Source organism: Dipodomys merriami, unplaced genomic scaffold (genome assembly GCF_024711535.1).
Source record: "Dipodomys merriami isolate MVZ:Mamm:240054 unplaced genomic scaffold, mDipMer1.0.p SCAF_7, whole genome shotgun sequence".
In the NCBI taxonomy this organism is placed as follows: Eukaryota; Metazoa; Chordata; class Mammalia; order Rodentia; family Heteromyidae; genus Dipodomys; species Dipodomys merriami.
Window position 1 is genome coordinate 26,762,582 of NW_027206290.1, and position 19,991 is coordinate 26,782,572.

The window sequence follows — 19,991 nt, forward strand, 5'->3', positions numbered from 1 at the left end:
GTCTTTGCAGTCATGACAGAAGAATTTGGGTGGCTTACGCATGTCTTTTGGGTTGGGTTCTGTTGACTTTCTGAATGCCTCCACTTGTTCATCAACCACTTTGATCACAAGTCTTTGATCCCTTTTCCACGTGGCACTCAGCATCCACATGTCTTTCTGGTTTAAGATCTCAGAGGATTATTTCCTCTCATTCCTCCTATCAGCCTCTTCACATATCCCCATGACATGTTGTGAACAACAGAATTCATATAATGTTGGAAATCAGGCTGCCACTGAGTTCTACCCCTACCACTAAGATGCTAACCTTTGTGATGGTGAATGTTATTGCCTCCATTTCCACATCTTTAAAGTGAGAATAACTGAAAAGAGGTTTTGCCAGAAGAGTTGACATTTGTTGTCATCAATATCATTAAACAGTTGCTGAGAACTGTTTCTGACTTAAGACCTCATTGCTCCCTTGTTTTATATGGTACATAATCCTAGCTACTCAGGAGGTTGAGATCTGTGGATCATAGTTCGAAGCCAGCCCAGGCAGAAAAGTCCCCATGAGACTTGAGAGAGAGAGAGAGAGAGAGAGAGAGAGAGAGAGAGAGAGAGAGAGAGAGAGAGAGAGAGAGAGTGCATGCACACGTGTGGGGGGGTGGGGGTGGAAGGGGGTATGGGGCTTAAACTCTGGGCCTGGGAGCTGTCGCTCAGCTCTTCAGCTCAAGGCTAGCGCTCTACCACTTGAGCTACAGCACCACTTCCAGTTTTTTGGTGGTTTATTGGAGATAAGATTTTCACAGACTTTCTTGCCCAGTCTTTGAACTGCAATCCACAGATCTCAGCCTCCTGAGTAGCTAGGATTACAGGTGTAAGCCAGCCACACCCAGCTTCCATGAGACTCAACTAAAACTAACCACTCAAAAATTGGAAATGGAGCTGTGGCTCAAAGTGGTAGAATGCTACCCTTGAAGAAGAGCTCAGGGACAACACCAAGGCCCTGAGTTCAAAAGCCATGACTGACAAAAATGAATTAAAAATGTTCTGTGAGACATTAAAACTATAAAATTTAAACTGCAACATTTATATGTAAAGTTTTTATTAGGACATAGAACACTCATTCATTACTTTATTGCTTATAGCTCTTTTCTGCATTAAAATGACTCAGTAGAGTCTATACAGCCTGCAATAGCTAACATATCTTTTATCTGATCATTATAAACTGAGTCCTAGAGGATAAAAAGAATCAGTGAAGAGGAGAGACAAGAAACATCAAATTCCACAGCATAGATGCCACAATGCATAGAGTTAAGCCAATGATAGCATCAAACTTGCCAATAAGACATCAACACAGCACATTGGGCTGCCAAATTCTCCCCAGTGCACCTCACCCATGGCTGCTGAACTCCAGGGGCAGTGCTCACCTGCCATGAATTGGCCACTGGCTGAAAACTCCTAGGGCGTTCATCCCCAAGTTACTATTCCTCACCAGAAAAGAACACATCGGAACCTCAAACTTTTTTATTCCAGAGTACCTTTCTATTCATCCACCTCCAAACGTATCACTCCAGCTGGAATAAACTTTCAGCCTCTACAATGTACCTTGATAGCTTTGTTTGGAGGAGTTCCTTTCCCACCCTGCCTAATCTATGAGTTAAAAACAGTTGATTGGTTTCTTAACCTTGTTACTGGAATCACTTAGAATGCATGCATATATATATATATATATATATAATATTGCATATATAACATAATGCTTCATTATATATAAAATGCATATGTATGCATTATATGCATTCTAAGAATACATATGTATGTATATATGCATTATACTCAAGGCCTTATACTTTGCTAGATAATTGCGCTACCATATGAGCTACTTCTCTAGCTCCTTTTTATATTTTGCACTTTATGCTGGGTTAGGTCAGGCTATGGACCTCCTACCTGTGATTTTCAGTGTTACTGGGGATGGTAGATAATGGGCCACTGTACCCAGGCATGGGTTGAGATGGAACCACACAAGTTTTCTGCCCAGGCTGGCCTTAAACCATGATCATCCAATCTCCACCTCACAAGTAGTAGGATAATGGTCATGAACCACTATGGCCTGCTTACCTACAGAACCTTTTTTTTCTCTGAACAGGAGAGTGTCTACATTCCATCTCAGAACCAGCACACTAGAATGACCCAGGTGGGTTTCAGGCATCCAGATGTTTTAAGAATTTACCAAGTGAATTTAATGTGCAGCCATGAATGAAACCTGATTGATTCAGATGTAGTTGACCTTTGAACTAGCTCTATACATGATCTCCAGGAAATCTGTACTTTTTTTGCAAAGTGGGCACGTAACCCTCTCACAATGCCCTCTATGCTCTTTCTAAATGTTTTTTTAATTGTAAAAATAGTGTAAAGAGGGGTTACAGTTACATGAGTAAGGTAATGAGTACATTTCTTATCAAGCATTGTTACCCCCTCCTTCGTTTTTCCCCTGCCATCCCTTCCCTACCCACTTCCCCAACTCCCCTCTCCCCTCCCAAGTTGTAAAGTTCATTTTCTCCATAGTGTCTTGTACATCTCATTTGTTACAATGGGTCAATCTGTATCCTTGTTTCAGCATTTTGTTATTTCCCTTCCCCTCTCCCAATTAGAAAACTATATGTACAAGATGCAGGGCACCGACATCAAATACAGTGGAAACAGGGGTTATACCATGGGGGAAGAACATACAAGAAGCATTCCATAGACTGTTGGGTTTTTTTTTTGTAAAATCATTAGATTGTAGTTGCAGACTATATGCTCCTAGATTACTGTTTTTCCCAAGCACATACTGATACCAATCTCTTTCCTTCTAATTCTCTCTCCCTTTCTCCCTTTCTCCCTCTCTCCCTCCCTCCCTCTCTCCCTCTCTTCCATGCTAGATTGGTAACTCTGTAATAATAAATGTTAGTAGTAGTATCATTAATGTTAACTGTTGTATAGACACTGAAAACACAATGAGTAACCAATAGGGAGGTATTTAATGAATGAATGAGTAGCATCCTGCATCCTGTCTCTGAGTTGAAGCATCTTTCTCACCAACCTGAAAAGGGAGAGGAAGAAAGATAGAAGTACCAATTAACTAACAACTTCAAGAGTTTCCAGATTTACTATGTCTTTTTTTTAATTCAGATATGGTAATAATAATAATAAATTTAAAAATCAAATGTGAAGTAGCCTTTCTAATACACTTTATCCTGACTGTGTACCTCCTATCAAAGGCAATGCACAAAGCAGACAAATATGGAAAGAAATAAAGAATTTTTTAAATGAAAAGGAATTATGAGCCACCTTCCACCAAAGATACAAAATGCTTTTCTACTCAGATGAGTATCCAAAGCAATAAAATGTGTGTGTGCATGTGTGCTTGTGTCAGGGAACAAAATGGACTGTTACAATTTACCTACTACAAATACTATTCTAGATGTCAAACTCATAAAAACTTTTCACAAATTGTCTAGAGCTTGGGATCTGTCATGTTTTCAGACAATAATTAACAAGTCAGTTTCTGCTAACTCAAGCTCAGCAGTTATTATCTGTGTGACTTTAGCAAACCTACTTTATTCCTCCAAGTACTAGTTTTAGATTCTAATTCATAGTGAAATGTTCAATAAAAATAACAACTATAATTATTATTCCTGGAAGTTCCAGAGTTTCAGGACAATTTCAATAGGACATTACTAGTGAATTCCATCCATAGTTTCCCAGAGCCATAATTAATTCAGTTCCTGGTATCTGCTTGAGTACCTGGGAAAGAATAGCTCAATAGCCATCTCTTGGTAAATGCTCACTATATATCATCCATAAAATGTACACATCGCCTAGCAATCTACCCAGTATACTCATATGTTATTCCAGTTACATAGGACTCAGGAGGTTTTCTGGAACTTAGCTTATACAACCAAACTCATCTCAAATCAACACCTTATGTCCAGCACTCCACTATCAACATCCAGCATGACCTAATACTAATATACTCTTTCTATATATATTATATACAATACTAATATATTCTCTCTATATCTATTTTCTTATCATTTTTTTTCCATTGTACTGCATAAAATTGCTAAAATTATAGCTTAAACAGAGTAACCCAGATTATTACACTGTTTGAATGGTCTAATGTTTTCGAGTATTAGATTATTATTTTCTGACACTATTATCTCATTTATTTATGCACCTATTTACCAATACTGTGATTTGAACTCAGGCCTTAAGCTTGCTTAATTTGCATGCTAGGCTGGTTCTCTAACCACCTGAGCCATTCCTTAGGCCATATTTTGTTGGTAATAGGTGAAGGAGCCATGTGTAATTTCTTGATAAGGCTGGTTTCAAACATGATTCCTCCAGACCTCAACTTCCTAAGTAGCTCTGATTACATGTGTGAGCCATTCTAGCCCGCTCTTTTATTCATTTTATATGTCCATATGTCACACATGAACCTTGCATTATAAAGTAAAACAAAGTATTAGCAAACTAAGAATATTGAATTAAATTCTGCAATATTTCAAAAGATGCATTAGTTCAACTTTTGATGACCATGTGCCACAAATAATGTCAATAGAAGTCATATGGATAGGTTCCTAAATACCAACCTGAAATTATTAGACTTTCTATTTTTATCTAAAATCTCATTTTTGTTGTTGAAACAGCACAGTCAGGCATGGTGGTATATTCTAGATCTTGGGAGACTGAAGTAGAATCATGAGTTTAAGGCCAGCCCGGGATTCAATGCATGACCTTGTCTAAAACACACAAAAACCACTAACAACAAAAACAAAATAGAGAAAACAGAATATAACACCAAAACAGCACAGTTAGACAAATGATCTGCCTACTACAATAGTAACCAATAAAATGATATTAGAAATGCTATAATTTTATAGTTTACATTATTCCATGTAGTAACACTCAAAAAAGTGTTATAGTCAACTGAAATATATTATAATTAATACTTTGATTACTTAATGCCTATACATAAACACTCATAAAATAGTATGAATAAGGCTATCACAAAACTCCCTATTTTGATTGGCATCCTGGAAAAAAGTTATTGAAATAAAAAAATAGTATAAATTTATGGATGATATGGACAAATTCCGTATTAACTAGCACTCTAGAGATTCAGAAATCTTGTAATGGAGCTGGGTGCTGGTGGCTCCTGCTGGTAATTCTAGCTACTCGGAAAGCTGAGAGTGGAAGATTGCTATTCCAATTCAGTCTGGGTAGAAAAGATTCTTTAATTAATTTCCAAACAAAAAGCAAGTAGGAGAGGTGTGGCTCAACTGATAGAGGATTAGCCTTAAGTGAATGGTAAAACTCGGCCCTGTGTTCAAGCCCCAGTATCAACACACACTCACACACACACACACACACACACACACACACACACACACACACACACACACACAGAAATCTCGAAATTATTGTATAACTGTAGCCTAGATTCTACTAGCATCTGTAAGTACAACTACTGATCATACTGGTACTAATTCTTATCTAATACTATATTTTATATGATTATGTAATTCTATATAATTATCAATCTAATTCTATATTATCTAATTCTTACATCTTATCTAATTCTAATTAGACCTACTTGTCTGTTTTATATAAAACATTAAAATAATCTCTGTTAATTTAAATATTTCATTATGATTTTTATATAGAATAAATATCTGAGATTAGTACTACATGGGAAAATAAATCAGGAAATGATTACAGATGAGTTTGCAAACAAATGAATTATGATATCAAATAAACTCTTATCAAGGGAGTACTTGATAAGAAAAAGTATATATAGAATCCAAGAAACCACAAGAGGCTCCTCTGTCCTAACAATTTTGCATAATATATTAATATTCACAAAAGAAAAACATATTGGGAGAACCTGGCGTGAGTCAACTTAGATTGTTGGAGGAAAGGCAAGGAGAAGAGGGTATAAAGGAACTGAGAAATTAGGTCAGAGAAATGAGTGGCATTGTTAATGAAGGCAGATGATGCAAATGCTATGGAATCTACAAAGACTGGATTTCATTCCAAGTGAGATGGAACCCACTAGAAGGTTAAAGGGAGATAGATGATGTGAACCAACTTTTTTCATGACTCTTTATTTCAGAGAAGATTTAGGTTCACAGACAAATTGAGAGTAAGGAGCAGAAATTTCCCATTAAACTTAATATTTTCAGACCACTGAGACAACAGTGCTGTGGAGCAGAATCACAGAGGAGTGAGAAATATTTACCATCCTTAAGACATGAAATGCTGCTCTCTTACTGTGAGGTGAAATGCTTGGTTGGCCTCTGATGATGTGTGAAATCACAGTGGACAGGAATTGGGAATGGGTTAGATATGGAATATGAGAATAATACTCGAAAATGACTGAAAGCCGTGCACCAGTAGTTAGTGTCTATAATCCTAATGACTCAGGAGTCTGAAATCAGAGCATCTCACTTCGAAGATAGTCTGGATAGAAAAGTTTTTGAGGCTCTCATCTCTAATTGGCGAGCAAAAAGCTGGAGATGAAGCTGTGGCTCATGTGGTAGAACACCAGCCTTGAGCAAAAAAGGTAAGGGACAGTGCCCAAGCCTTGAGTTCAAGCCCAAGTGTCCACATAAAAAAAATTAATAAAAGGCTTCAAAACATAGGGCCCATGGTTTCCCTTATTTGCAATAACTAGTATAAGTCGAGGACAAGCAGAAACGGTCAAAAGCTATGTACATATGATCATAGAAGATAATGGTAAGTGAAATGAGCCCAAGATAGGGACACAACTTGATTTTTTCTTTCTTTCTATTGTTTTTAATGTATCTAAAATATACTATGTGATTTTTTTTTGTTTCTCTTGTATGTTCTTCCCCCACGGTATAACCCCTGTTTTCACTGTATTTGATGTCTGTGCCCTGCATCTTGTATATACATTTTTCTAATTTGGGGAGGGGAAGGGAAATAACAAAATGTTGAAACAAGGATACAGGTTGACCCAATGTAACAAATGAGATATACAAGACACTATGTAGAAAACGAAATTTACAACTTGCCGGGGGAGGGGGAGGGAGTTGGGGAAGTGGGGAGGGAAGGGATGGTAGGGGAAAAACAGAGGAGATAACAATGCTCATTACCTTATTCATGTAACTGTAACCCCTCTGTACACTATTTACAATAAAAAAAAAATAAAAAGGCTTCACATTTTTATTTAAAAATTAGGATTGGGTTTATGGTAATAAAGATAGAGATAGAGAATAAGAATAAGAATAAGATAGAGAAAAATGAGAACAGGTTTCCAAAGAGGAGTAAATAGTTAAAAGCATGATAAGCTTGTGATAACTTAAATGCCATTAGGAATGGTTGAATGGACAGGCAAGTTCCTGAGTGTAAAATTCAGGGAAAAGATCTGAACTAGAATAAAACTTTTAAATGAGGCAGTCTACCAACATTGTTCAAACCAATACTCCATCAATGATAAGGCTATTTAAAAGCATCACTAGTATAGCATTCAGTAGAGGAAATAATTATTCCCTAAAAAATAATTACAAGAATTTGTTCTCTCTGTTGAAATAACAGCTATAGCCCAACAGGTACCCTCAGAAACCAAAAGATCACAAATAAAATCTTATGTTCTAAAAAAATTATAGAATTGGGATAATCAGAAGGACAATCATAGAAGGCTTTAAATTACTTGTCTGACAGGTTTTATTAAGTGTGTATATATCTTTGTTTCATGAACATTACAAAATAGGAAGATAACATGTGTGTGTGTGTGTGTGTGTGTGTGTGTGTGTGTGTGTGTGTGTGTGTCTGTAGGTCTCAGGTCTCTGATGATATGACTCCATATAAGGTGTGACTGAAATGCACAAATCAGTGTTGAGACTCACAGTTTACTTTGTGGTAGGTAAACTGTTCCAGAAAGGGTAGCATGGCCCTAGGACCCTGGCTATTTGTCAGAAGATCCAATAGTTACCATCAATTGGGGCTACCTTGCAAAACCCAAGAATGCATCAACCTTGTCAAGTTAGCAGTCTCCATTACCTTTTCAATTACAGGCTTCTGTTTCATGCAGAAATGCATATTTATGTGATCTTTTTTTAAATAAGTTTTTTATTGTGAGAATACTGTACAAAGGAGGGGTTACAGCAAGGTAATGAGTACATTTCTTATCAAGCATTGTTATCTCCTCCTTTGTTTTTCCCATCCTTTGCCTACTTCTCTTTTGTCTACTTCTCACATTTATACTCTTATTTCTTTTCTTTAGCTATGTTGTTAAACCTTGTTCTTCAAGTCTTTTGTCCTGTGCCTGTAATGTTCTTTCCTGCTTCCTTCATTTGATTTTTCAATATTCCAATGGTACTTCAGGGAAGACTTATTTGTGTGTATTTCCCTACAACCATGCACCTATCCTTCAAAGTATCAATCACTGTTATAGACTCAAATATCCTTATGTTACTAATTACCCTGATTGTCTTTGCTCAGGAACTGGCTAGAGCATATATTATGCTCCTGGCATGTTCTTGCTGACCATGTGATTGAATGAGCTTAGAATCCAACTTGAACACATAGTAGAGATCTAATAATGCGTGTTTGTTGAATCAATGACAAATGAGTGCGTTAATTGCCTTTTCAATTCACATATGAATGCCCCATGAGAAAACAGATAGACATGCTGTTTGCCATTGTGGCTTGGTACCCAAGACAGTGATTGTGCCTGGAGATGGTAGTTATTACTTGAAGTTACTGAATAGGCATCATCCTCAACTGTGTCATATAATAAAGGTTTATATGAACTGAAAATTGAAAGCAGAAATAACGTCAAAAATTCAAAACAAAGAAATAAACAAGTGAGGATGTTTGGAAAGTACAACATTTCTGTCTTTAAAAAATAGTTAAGGTTATTTTAAACTAGACTATTAATTAAGAAAGTGTATTTCCAATATAACTATCTGACTAATGTTGAAAAGAAGAATGGTTATTGAAAATCTGATTGATTACATATTCTGGACAGGAGAATGGACATAAGATATATTTTTTCACTGTGATCAATGTATCTGATGATTCAGTTCTCACCAAATCTTTGCTGTTTGGCAATAGAATGTTTAGCAAATGATTTGAGCATAGCAATGATTACCTTGCACCTGACCTTCCTGTATCAGGTTACAAAGGCCAGACATCTTCCCATTTTTGGAGCTAATATGCACTGTGTCTGAGGATTTATAAACTCTTGGCTGTGCATCAAAATTACCTGTAGAATGTCACAAAATAGCTATGCCTGAATTCCATTAAAAACCTACTCAGGCAAAATCTCCAAGTTTGGAGTTAGAAATAGCTATAATACACTAATTTAGAAACAATTATGCACCCTTTTGAGTGCACTCAAAATCATTGATCCAACAAGTATTTTATTGACTATCTAGTATGCTTCATAATGTAACTATTGTATGCATATAGTATATAAATTATATTATAAGCTAAAGTAATAATTTATTAAAATAAGCATATAAAGGGTTGGAGGCATGGTTGATTTGGTAGAGCTCTAGCCAATGTGCAAAATCATTAGGTACTGAGTTCAAGTCCCAGTCTAAGACCAAATAGAATATGATAATCATATACACAGGAGCCTCTTTCGAATTATTATTTAAGCAAAATTAATTTATCTCAATTAACATTCAAAGAACATAAAAGATTCAAAAGTGAATATGTGACAGGAATATTTGCACTGAACCATTTCCCAGATTGTTATTCTTGTCTTAAACTTTCTCTGCTAGTGCATGATAAAAGACAAAATGATTTATTTCCTTGTCAGTCTGAAAAATGTCACTTTATTTTCTATCTTAAAGTGAAGCACAGTCCTAGTGGTAACGTAGTCAATCCATATTTCCAAATATACAGAGGCATTTCTGGAGAGAATGTGCAAAATTGCTTTCCATATGGAAAAGCTTAGCAATGAATTCCGCCTTATTGACATTTAGAGAAAAGAAAAATAAAGGCAGGGATGGAATCTCTGCTAATACTATGACAGGAGAAGATCCTTCAGTATTTTCTGCATCACTCCAGGTTAACTAGATTTGAATCTTGTCCTTCCTTGCTAGGATAAATGAATAATTAATAATCTACAGAGACACTTTTTCAAATCCTGTACTTTCTGCCACGGTGGTAGACACCTGGTGACACAAATGAAACTATGTGACAGTTATTCTACATTCCAATACATTTGAAAGAAAAACTGGTACAAAACTGAGTAGTTTTTTTTATTTAATCGTGTGTGTGTGTGTGTGTGTGTGTGTGTGTGTGTGTGTGTGTGTGTGTGTGTGTGTGTGTGTGCTGGTCCTGGGGCTTGAATTCGGGCTTGGCACCACCCCTGAGCTTCATCTCCACTTCTATATATACATGAAAGAAAGGAAAGAAAGTATTTACTACGGAGCAATGTATTGATTGCAGTGCTTTAGAGTTGGTTTTTTTTTTCATACTAACTTTGTAAAGAAGAACTCATGAGTTTAATATATACAAAAATAGCCATGCATCGGTCATTCATGCCTATAATCCTAGCTGGAATCTGGGATCTGAGGATCACAGTTCAAAGCCAGCCTGGTCAGGAAAGTCCATTAGATTCTTATCTCCAATAAACTAACCCCTACCCCTACCCCACCCCAAAGCAGGAGGAAGTGGAGTTGTCTTGAGCAAAAAAGCTCAGGGTAGCACCCTGAGATTAATGATCAGGACCAGCACAAAATGCATATATATGTACATACAAAGATAAGCAAATTGAGTTCTCAGTGCTAGTTGTGACATAATTTAATCCCATTTGATGTATGGTAGAGTTGGGTGACTAGATAAGGTTACTGCTGGTACATGTGGGTTCAGGCTTTTTCTTTTCTTTCTTTCTTTTTTTAAATTATCAAGGTGATGTATAGAAGGGTTATAGTTACATAAGTAAGGTAATAAGTACACTCCAATTCTAGCTTTTACTGAATAGTATATTAGAAATAAGAGTTTCAGACTGTCCTGTGCAACTGTGATCCTCCAATGCAAGCCTCCTGAGTAGCTAGGACTACAGGCATGAGCCATGGGCACATGCTATTTGCTAATTTTTTGAGACAAGTTCTCCTCGTGTCCAAGCTGACGACAAACTCATGACGTTTTAGCCTTAGCCTTCCAAGTACTGGAAGTATAAGTATACATCACCACACCCAGATAGAGAAATAATTTTAAATCGGATGATAATATTTATCAAAGTGTTGAAATTGTTACTCTCCTTGTTAGGGCTTAGTAAAGATAAACTATGTGGATCAATTACAATCTTCTAGTTGATTCCTTTCCAAATAGCTTTCGATGAACACATCTGGCATTTTTATATTGAAGGTAATAAACACTACAACTATCAATACCACCTATTAACTTCTTAACTTAGACACAAAATCATATTTCATGGGTTCCAATAACTCGCTGTTGGGTTCTCCATCACCTTTTGAGCTTAGTTTCTCCATGAAAGGATAAAAGGACTTCTACCATTAAACTTCCATGGAGGCTGAAAACCTATCTGAATAACATGACCCTTTACCAGAACCATTTCACGGATCTCCTCCTTGAAGCTCAAGTTTCTATTCCCATAATTAACATGAGGTTCACTGTGGTAAAGCTGCCTTAATTGTGGTACATTAAAAGTAAGTAAATGAATTAATTTTAACTCATTAATTATAAATTACCCACTAGAATCAATTGACCATTTTAATCAATAATAATAATTAGTAATGATTGTAGTACAGTTGAGAGGCCCACAGGCATTATAATTATAGGATAAAGCAAAGCTACTCTAAAAACATTAGAATACCCAAGAAGTAAGCATGACAAAGAATCTGAGAATAAGGGCTCTGTAACAAGCATGTGTGTTTTTTCTTTTCTACCAGTCCTGGGTTTTAAACTCCAGGCCAGAGTACTGTCCCTGTCATTTGAGTCACAGCTCCACTTTTGGATTTCCTTTTTTTTCTCTTTTCTTTTCTTTCATTTTCTTTTCTTTTCTTTTCTTTCCTCCTTCCCCCTTCCTTTCTTCCTTCCTTTCTTCCTTCCTTTTTTTCTTTCTTCTCCTTCTTTCTTTCCTTCTTTCTTTCTTTCCTTCCTTCTTTCTTTCTTTCTTTCTTTCTTTCTTTCTTTCTTTCTTTCTTTCTTTCTTTCTTTCTTTCTTTCTTTCTCTTTCTCTTTCTTTTTTGGTGGTGGGGGGTATGTTTAATTGGAGATAAGAGTCTCACAGGCTTTCCTGCTTGGGATGGCTTTGAACTACAATCCGTAGATCTCAGCATCCTGAGTAGCTAGGATTACAGGTGTGAGCCACCAGTGCCTGGTTTAAGATTGCATGTGAACCCTGGGTCCAAAAGTTATCATAGTACCTCATACTGGAAAACCCCCACTGGGTAGTCTTCCTGTAGCTGAATGAGAAGACCTCATGGGGCTGTGACATTTAGACAAGCACTGAGGTATAAAGTGTTAGAGGGGCATCTGGCTGCAGGGAGAGGGGCTGGTGACAGGGAAAGTATGAGAAGAATTTTAACAAGAGTCAAGTGAAGAGTAGAAGCAAGCTGACTGGAAAGGTGAGAAATGATGAGCAATGTCCTGCACACACAGAGTGTACACAATCTGAAGACCACCCTACATTATGCTAACTCATATGGACAATAACCCTAACCCTCACCAGTTAAGTATTAAGAATACTGAGGAGTATTCAAAAGGAAAGGGACCATCCATAATAGGATGTGCTGCTTGCTAGACTTTTGTCCCAAGGGAAGCAAACACACCCTTTAATATTAATATTACGGCTAGTGTTCTTCTGCAGAGCTGAGAGGGCCAAATAGGAAAAGGCAGCTGAATTTTCATTAGCCTGTTCAAGGCTAATGCAACTATCTCTTTTCCTTCCCATCCTCCTGTCCTGGGGCTTGAACTCAGGACATGGCAACTGTCCTTTAGCTTTTTCACTCAAGCCTGTTCTTCTACCTCTAAAGCCACAGTTCCACTTCTGGCTTTTTGCCGATTAATTGGAAGTAAGCATATCACAGACTCTCCTACTCAGGCTGGCTTTGAACCAAGATGTTCAGATCGCAGCCTCTTGAAGAGCTAGGACGACAGCTGTGAGCCACTGACTCCAGCCTGCAACTATCTCTTTCTAGCAGTCATCCTTTCAGGTAACTGTATGTGAAAAATCTAAGTGAAGAGGAAAGCCAAGTACCCTGCACAGTCTGAGATTCATTCCTTTATGCCCGGATGTCAGTTTGCCAGCTAGCCAGAGGAAGGAAGCATCCACTGATACTCTATAAGCTCAATGAATAGGGACCTTCAATTGCTTGTACAGTCCTGGGCCATTCAAGAGCAATTAAATTTAGTTGAAATAAGAAAGAAATGCTTTTTAAGGAAAAAAAAGAAGGTTTGAGGAGTTTGCAAAAAGTTGATTGTGCTAGAGCACTTTTACACAGGTTGTTTTAGTTCTCAATTGTCAAGTTGTATTTAAGCTGGTCTCTTACGCTGAAATATGATAACCTTTCTTTTCTCTGAGTTCTTTCTCCTAAATTAATAGCACTGTCTCTAATTCCATGAGCAGCAAGCAAAGAGTTTATTTTACCAGATAACAGTAGTTCTGGTGATCAGCCAATGTCTAAAGACCCACTGGCCAAGTCAATAGGAGGCCAAAAACTGCACCTGGTAAATAGATATTACTCATTAAATCACTTTAAAATTGTCTTTCATCTTCTCTACGAGCTAGTATTATGTATGTAGTCCTGACACAGAAAGGAGAAAAGGTACCTATAAACTTAAAACCACACTAAGGTTTTAAAGTAAGGAGAAATAAATGTAGTAGATGTATTGTAATGTAGGAAGTAATTTAAATTTTTTTAGTGCTCCTAACTTTTGAATTAATATGCGTGAGAAATGAGGAGGAAAAAATATGTCCCAAGTTGTAGATGAGACAGCAATGGAGTATATGGAAATCCACACGTAAGTTGGAATATATGGAAAACTACACTTAAGTTGACTATAAGGGGAAAAAATATTATAGAGAACATTGCGACTTTTTATAACATCTATGTATTCCTCTCATTCTTCTTTGCTAACAAACAAAACTTCAATGGTTTAAAATAAAAAAGTTGGATTTCCTCTCAGCACTCCCAAAACCCAGGTCACATTTCTCCTGAATTAAATGAGGGAAGTACAAGAGTAAAAGCAGAAATGAAGAGCAGTCTTGGGACCCCACTTTGCAGCTGACTGGAATTCCTAATGAGTACACCAACTGCCCTTAATTATTTCTCCAAAGGGAGGGAGGTAAGAAAAGTATATTTCATATTGAAAAATTGAGGACTTGAAAAACCTAATCATGATCCATAAAAATTATATAAATTGATGGGGATGGCTCATTATTAAACTCCTTGTTCATGTAAGGAGTCCATTATGACTGTAAGAATTTATTGTAAATGTACCAAGAACAGTATCACATTTAAGTTCTTAAGGGTATCAACGTGTTCGTTTTCGCCCAAAATATAGAATATACCTGCTCTTAAAAATTAGACTGCTGGAAATAAAGGTTATGGTATAAAATAAAATTCCCCTACTTCCTGATAGTTTCTCATGTGGATTAAAGTTTGTCCTCAATGTTGCTAGTGCAACAGGCATCTCGACAATCCAAAGAGAACTGAATGCTTCCTAGAAATGAACTGCCCCAAGTTCTACAGGACAAGGTATTTATGTAGTTGAAGATGCTTAGGCAATCAGAAATAAATTAGAACTTGCATGACCAAACTCTCCCATAGTTTTCTAAATTTGACTATTATTTGGGAAAAAAGGATGGTTAATACCTAATTAAACCATGATAACGATTATTCACTTAACTAACTAAAGCCATATTATGCATATGATATGTCATACAGCCAGTTAAAATTAAGATAGAAAGGTCAGAAATGTGACAAGATTTTCCTCATTTGAAGTAAATACGTAATTTTATGGCATATCCAATATGTACACAAGATGTACACAAAAATATTTTGGAAAAAAATTCATTTTCACTAGAAAATAGATAATATTGCACAATCACATAAGTAGGTGGATTGACAACAAGATCAAATAATCAAAAATCACTTTGCTCAAATTTAGGAAATTGTGAAATTTTAAAATGCATTCTATAACTTTGTCTTGATTTGATTTTCTTTAAATCAGGTATTTCCATTGATTCATGTCTTCACTAATCTAAACTCCAGCACATATATCAAGTAATGCTTTGGTCAATCCATCAAGATAATTCCTACCATCATTAAAGATCTTTATACTGTTTAGAAAAATCTTGATTATAAAAAACATCTTATGAGAAAGCATATTCTTTTTATATCTTAGTTTTCACATTAGTACAGTGAGCAAGTAAGATTAATTAGTAATTACTCTATTTCCTAGGTTTGGCACTTTCAAGAATCTCATCAAAATACCTTTTCTTACTTTGAAAACCATTAGCATTTTGTTACAGACACTCAACCAATCTTAACTTGAATTTTTGTTATTAATTAATGGAAATGATAAATCAAAGCCTCAATAAATCAATCTTTTCTCAAATATTTTTTTAGAAAACAAAGTAGTATGTACATTTTTGCCATTTAACAAAAGTTTCTGAATACAATATATCTTTTTAACAAATAGACAATCTGCCTACAAATGCAAAATGAAGTGATGTGTGCTTTGTTGTTTTTTAGGAATAGACAAAGTAATGTATCCTTTTATTTTGGTCACAAGAGACACAAAAAATCTAAAAGAAATTAGCTCAATTATCTGTAAACTTATCATATTATACATAAATATATTTCTCATTTTCTATTTTATAATTTTGTTTGAACTTACCCATACACCTCTTAGAAAGTAGCCTTCATGAAATAGCACCTCAGTCTAGTATTTATTATGAAGCAAATTTCGCTCTATGACATGAATGAGCTTAAAACCACTTGGCAACTAATTAACATGTCTGCAATTAACTACCTATGCATTCTCTCAAATGAGGATTACCTCTACAAAGTGTGAGCCACCTCTTATACGTTAATAAGAGACACAATAAAAATAACCCTATCCAATGCTACCTTCGTTAGCAGAAGCCTTGTGTGACTTTTGAACTGATTTGTAATTAAGTAACTGAAGGGACACACTGGATCCACACATGAGGTTGAATCAAACACACTCTGGAAAACAGCACCATTTCACCTGCTGATCCCGGGCACTCAAAACAGTACTTCTGCAGGACTTACTACTCATGGCTGCTAAGCTACTGAAGTTTCTCCTAAAATAGACCAACATTTTACAAGACATATTTGACTTCATGGCTAAAGGCAAAAACCTATTTTAATCAGTAAAACAACAACAATAAAAGAGATGCTATTAAATAGTATATTGCTTAGTGTTCAATTCAACCTAGCGGTTGCATAAACTACATTTAAAGTGCTTCCAGTAAGCTGTATATCATAATATAATCATAGCACAGTTACTGTAAAGTCCTGGAAAATCCAACATCCTATCTAAAGTATGTAATGGACTATCACAAGAAAAGTCCATAAAGTCCCCAGGAACTGTACAAAATACAGCATTATATCTAATGTTAATAGATATTTATTAAAATAACACTTCATCTTGCATGTAAAATTCCTAGAAGAGATTGAGGGTTTTTTTAAGATGCATGTTAAATTTTCCATGTGAGTCTGGATTTTCAAAGTAAAGCAATATGACTGTCAAATGAAATTCTTCAATTCTTTAACTTCTAAGAAAAAAAATCTGTATTATTTCCTTCAGAATCTATATTTCCTATAAATCAGAACTGTTGTTTAAGGTTTTAATGTTCTAATTGTATCTAAAGACAATTTGATATGAAAAGAGGCCTTGTTGAAAGTTTAGTAATGGTAGCACACCGCCACACCTCAAAGAAATAAGTCATAGGTTAATGCTAGAATATAATACTTTTATTCAGAAACTAGTACAAAAAAATCTCACTCCTTCAACTGAAAAACTAAAGGCTCATTTTTGAACTGGCTGAGTTCATTTTTCCCCTATGTGGTCATTCAGGCTTTGAAACCACTACTCACTTTTCAACCATCAATATAATATTTTTTTTCTTTAAGACATTTATTAGGTGAACAGAAAGTCTGCAAGGACATGTTAAAGTCAACATGTGACCACCCACACAGCAATAAGCACCAAGCAACTTAAGAAAATACTAAAATCCTCACAATATGGATATCTAAAGTACCATAATATCCACAGTATTCCACCTGAAATGACAAACAGAAACCCAACAACACCTGAACCTTATGCTTTACTATGAAAGGGAGTTTGTGTTTTGGGGCTTTTTTTTTCTGTTTATTTGATGTAGTACTTAGATAAATCTGTTAAATGCGTGGCAACATTGAAAGTAGAAAAAAATGCATTAAAAGTATAGGAATTTGATTTTTATGCTCTTCTTAGAGCTTTCCTGGAAAGCTTAATGTGGGAAAGAAATAAAAGTACCTACATTTAAGTTATCTATCAGTGAATTCACACAATAGTGTCCTTTCAACATATTTCACTGCTTTTGCATATTTTAATACATGACTGTTTTAACAAGTCTATGTCTACGTGTGTCTGACTGAAAAAGAAATGGCACGTCCGTTCTTCATTAAGAGACCTTGTATGCATAACCAGAGGAACTTTAAGGGACTTCATTTGCTGTAGCAGAGGACTGAATTCCAGAGCATCGGCAATACCAGCAGAGGGCAGAGCTGCTGACCAAACGAACCAGTCCAGCTGGTGACCAGGTACCAAAGGTGAAACGTGTAGCCTCTAATGCATTCCACTTTCAAAGATATTTATTCATCCTTGCAAAAAACATGCAAATAAGTGTAGCCACACACTGACCTAACTCATTTCACAGTTCAAGTCTAGCCCCGAGGAGGCTCTGCCCGGAGTCACTATTAAATGTCAGAGTCATCCAGAAGTTGCCTGCTACTTGGGATGTGAAAGCCAAGTGTCAGACATGGTGGCAGGGTTGGGCCTCCTACTCTCAAGTCTAGCCTCTTCTTCCCTCTCCATCCTCCATTCTATCCCTGGGTTTCTTGGCACCCCCCCACACCCCCCGACAAAGCTTCCTGTCTACTCTGCATTGCTTGGGCTCCTTGAACTCCTGGGATTCTGGCCTGCAAGGAGGTCCACAGAATCTAAGGGACCACTCCAGCTCAGCCAGATGCCTTTTCTTTCTGGAAAGGGCGGGGCATGCGAGGAAGCAGGCCAGAGGAGGAGGGAAGTCACTCTCCTTCCTTGGGTACTGACAGGGCTGCAGTCTTCTAAGCAGGTCTGCTTGCTCATTCAATATTTGGTGGTGCCACGTAGGAACTTTTCCCTACCTCTCTCCTCCCACCCCCAGCCCCCTCCCCTTCCCCCTCATTCCCTGTTCTTCCGCCCCCACCCAATTTGCTAAGCAATTTTTTTATCATCCTCCAGGAAAAGTATGAAGTATGTGTTGGGGGGACACAGAAGAGTAAGAGAAGGGGGGAAAAAGTGGAGGGCTGAAATTTAGGGAAAAGTGTTCTGTCTAAAACCTTTTATCATCTGTGCAGTATTTTCCAGGAAAATCTCTTTAGGATTTTGCACACACACACACACACACACACACACACACACACACACACACACACACACACACACACACACTTGTGTTCTCAAATTCTGAATTCACTTCCCCTTCCTCATTCTTTTAAGTCCCCCCAAATAAAAAACAAACAACAACCAAAAAAAAAAAAAAGAGCCTGTTTCTCACTTCCTGGCAGACAAAGAACTTTATCAGGGTTCATTTTATACCCTTCCTCTATATTTTTCTCCTCAGCTCACCCTCAAAAAGATATCTCCACTTGTTAGAACCCGAGGAAACCAAAAGATTTGTTCAAAAAGCGTATTTGAGCGCTGGACCTCAAACAAAAGCTTAGTACAACTGCTCTTTCTGTTCAAGGTAATTCTTTTTCTCTCTCTCTCTCTTGTCAAAGAGACTGGAAAGTGGTAAAGTGCATTTTCCATCCAGTCCAATGCCTGCGTGACAGATCTTTTTTTTTCTGCTACCTCTATTATTGTACTCTCTCTCTCTCTCTCTCTCTCTCTCTTTCCTCTTTCCTCTCTTCCTCTGTTCTTCTCTTTCTTTTCCTCTCCAATCTCCTCTCTCCTCCCTCCTCCCCCTCTCCTCTTTCCTCTCTTCCTCCTGCTCTCCTCTCTCCTCTCTTCCTCCTTCTCTCCTCTCTCCTCTCTCTTTTCCTCTCCACTCTCCTCTCTCCCCCCCCTCTCTCTTTCCTCCCTCCCCCCACCTCCTCCCTTCCCACTTCCAACCTGGTGGCAGCGACAATCTGGATTCTATTTAAGAGAATGGGGGGGTGGTGGGAAGGGGCGGAGGGGGAGGGGCGCTGGAGGAGAGAGCCCCGCAGCCGGTCGCCCACCTCCCCGAGCCGGGGCATTCCTTACCTCCTCTAACCTCGCGGGCTGGGAACAGGAGCGTCACGACGAGGGTTGTCACGGTGAAATCCCACAGCCACCGTTTCGTTTTCCACCTGGAGGACCACGGCTCCATCGTTCAGCCCCCCAACTCAAACCCCCACCCCCCCAAAAAAAACAAATGAAATAATAAATTGCAACTACTGATCAAGTCCGTCCCTTCCCCGGGTCTCGCTGGTGGTGGTCGCTACACGGCCATTCGAGGAGGGCAGCGAAGATTTAAAAAGAAAAATTAAAGTCAAAACTTTCTTTTCTTTCTTTTCGAAGGTGATGCTCTGCTTCCTTCCCGGCTCTCTCGCCCCCCACCCACCCACCCACCCACCCCAAACTTGGCTTCCACGCTGGATTGGTCCCGGGCACCGAGACCCCAGGATCTGTCCTCTCCCGGGCCCTGCCTTCCTTCACACTGAAGGCGGATGAGGGGCTTTAACCAAAAAGCTGAGAGCACGGCGTAGCCCCTAAAGGCTTCA

The 19,991-nt window shown here is 37.5% G+C and overlaps 1 protein-coding gene across 1 annotated transcript in view; it reads right to left on the reverse strand.

Annotated features, from left to right (window-relative positions):
* Positions 1 to 19,597, reverse strand: part of Col11a1 (collagen type XI alpha 1 chain) — a 171,228-nt gene extending 151,631 nt beyond the window's left edge. Inside the window, exon 1 of the mRNA XM_070007851.1 lies at positions 19,492 to 19,597. Coding sequence (XP_069863952.1) covers positions 19,492 to 19,597 — 106 coding nt within the window. The remainder of the gene's footprint in view (positions 1 to 19,491) is intronic.
* Between the last annotated feature and the right edge of the window lie 394 nt (positions 19,598 to 19,991).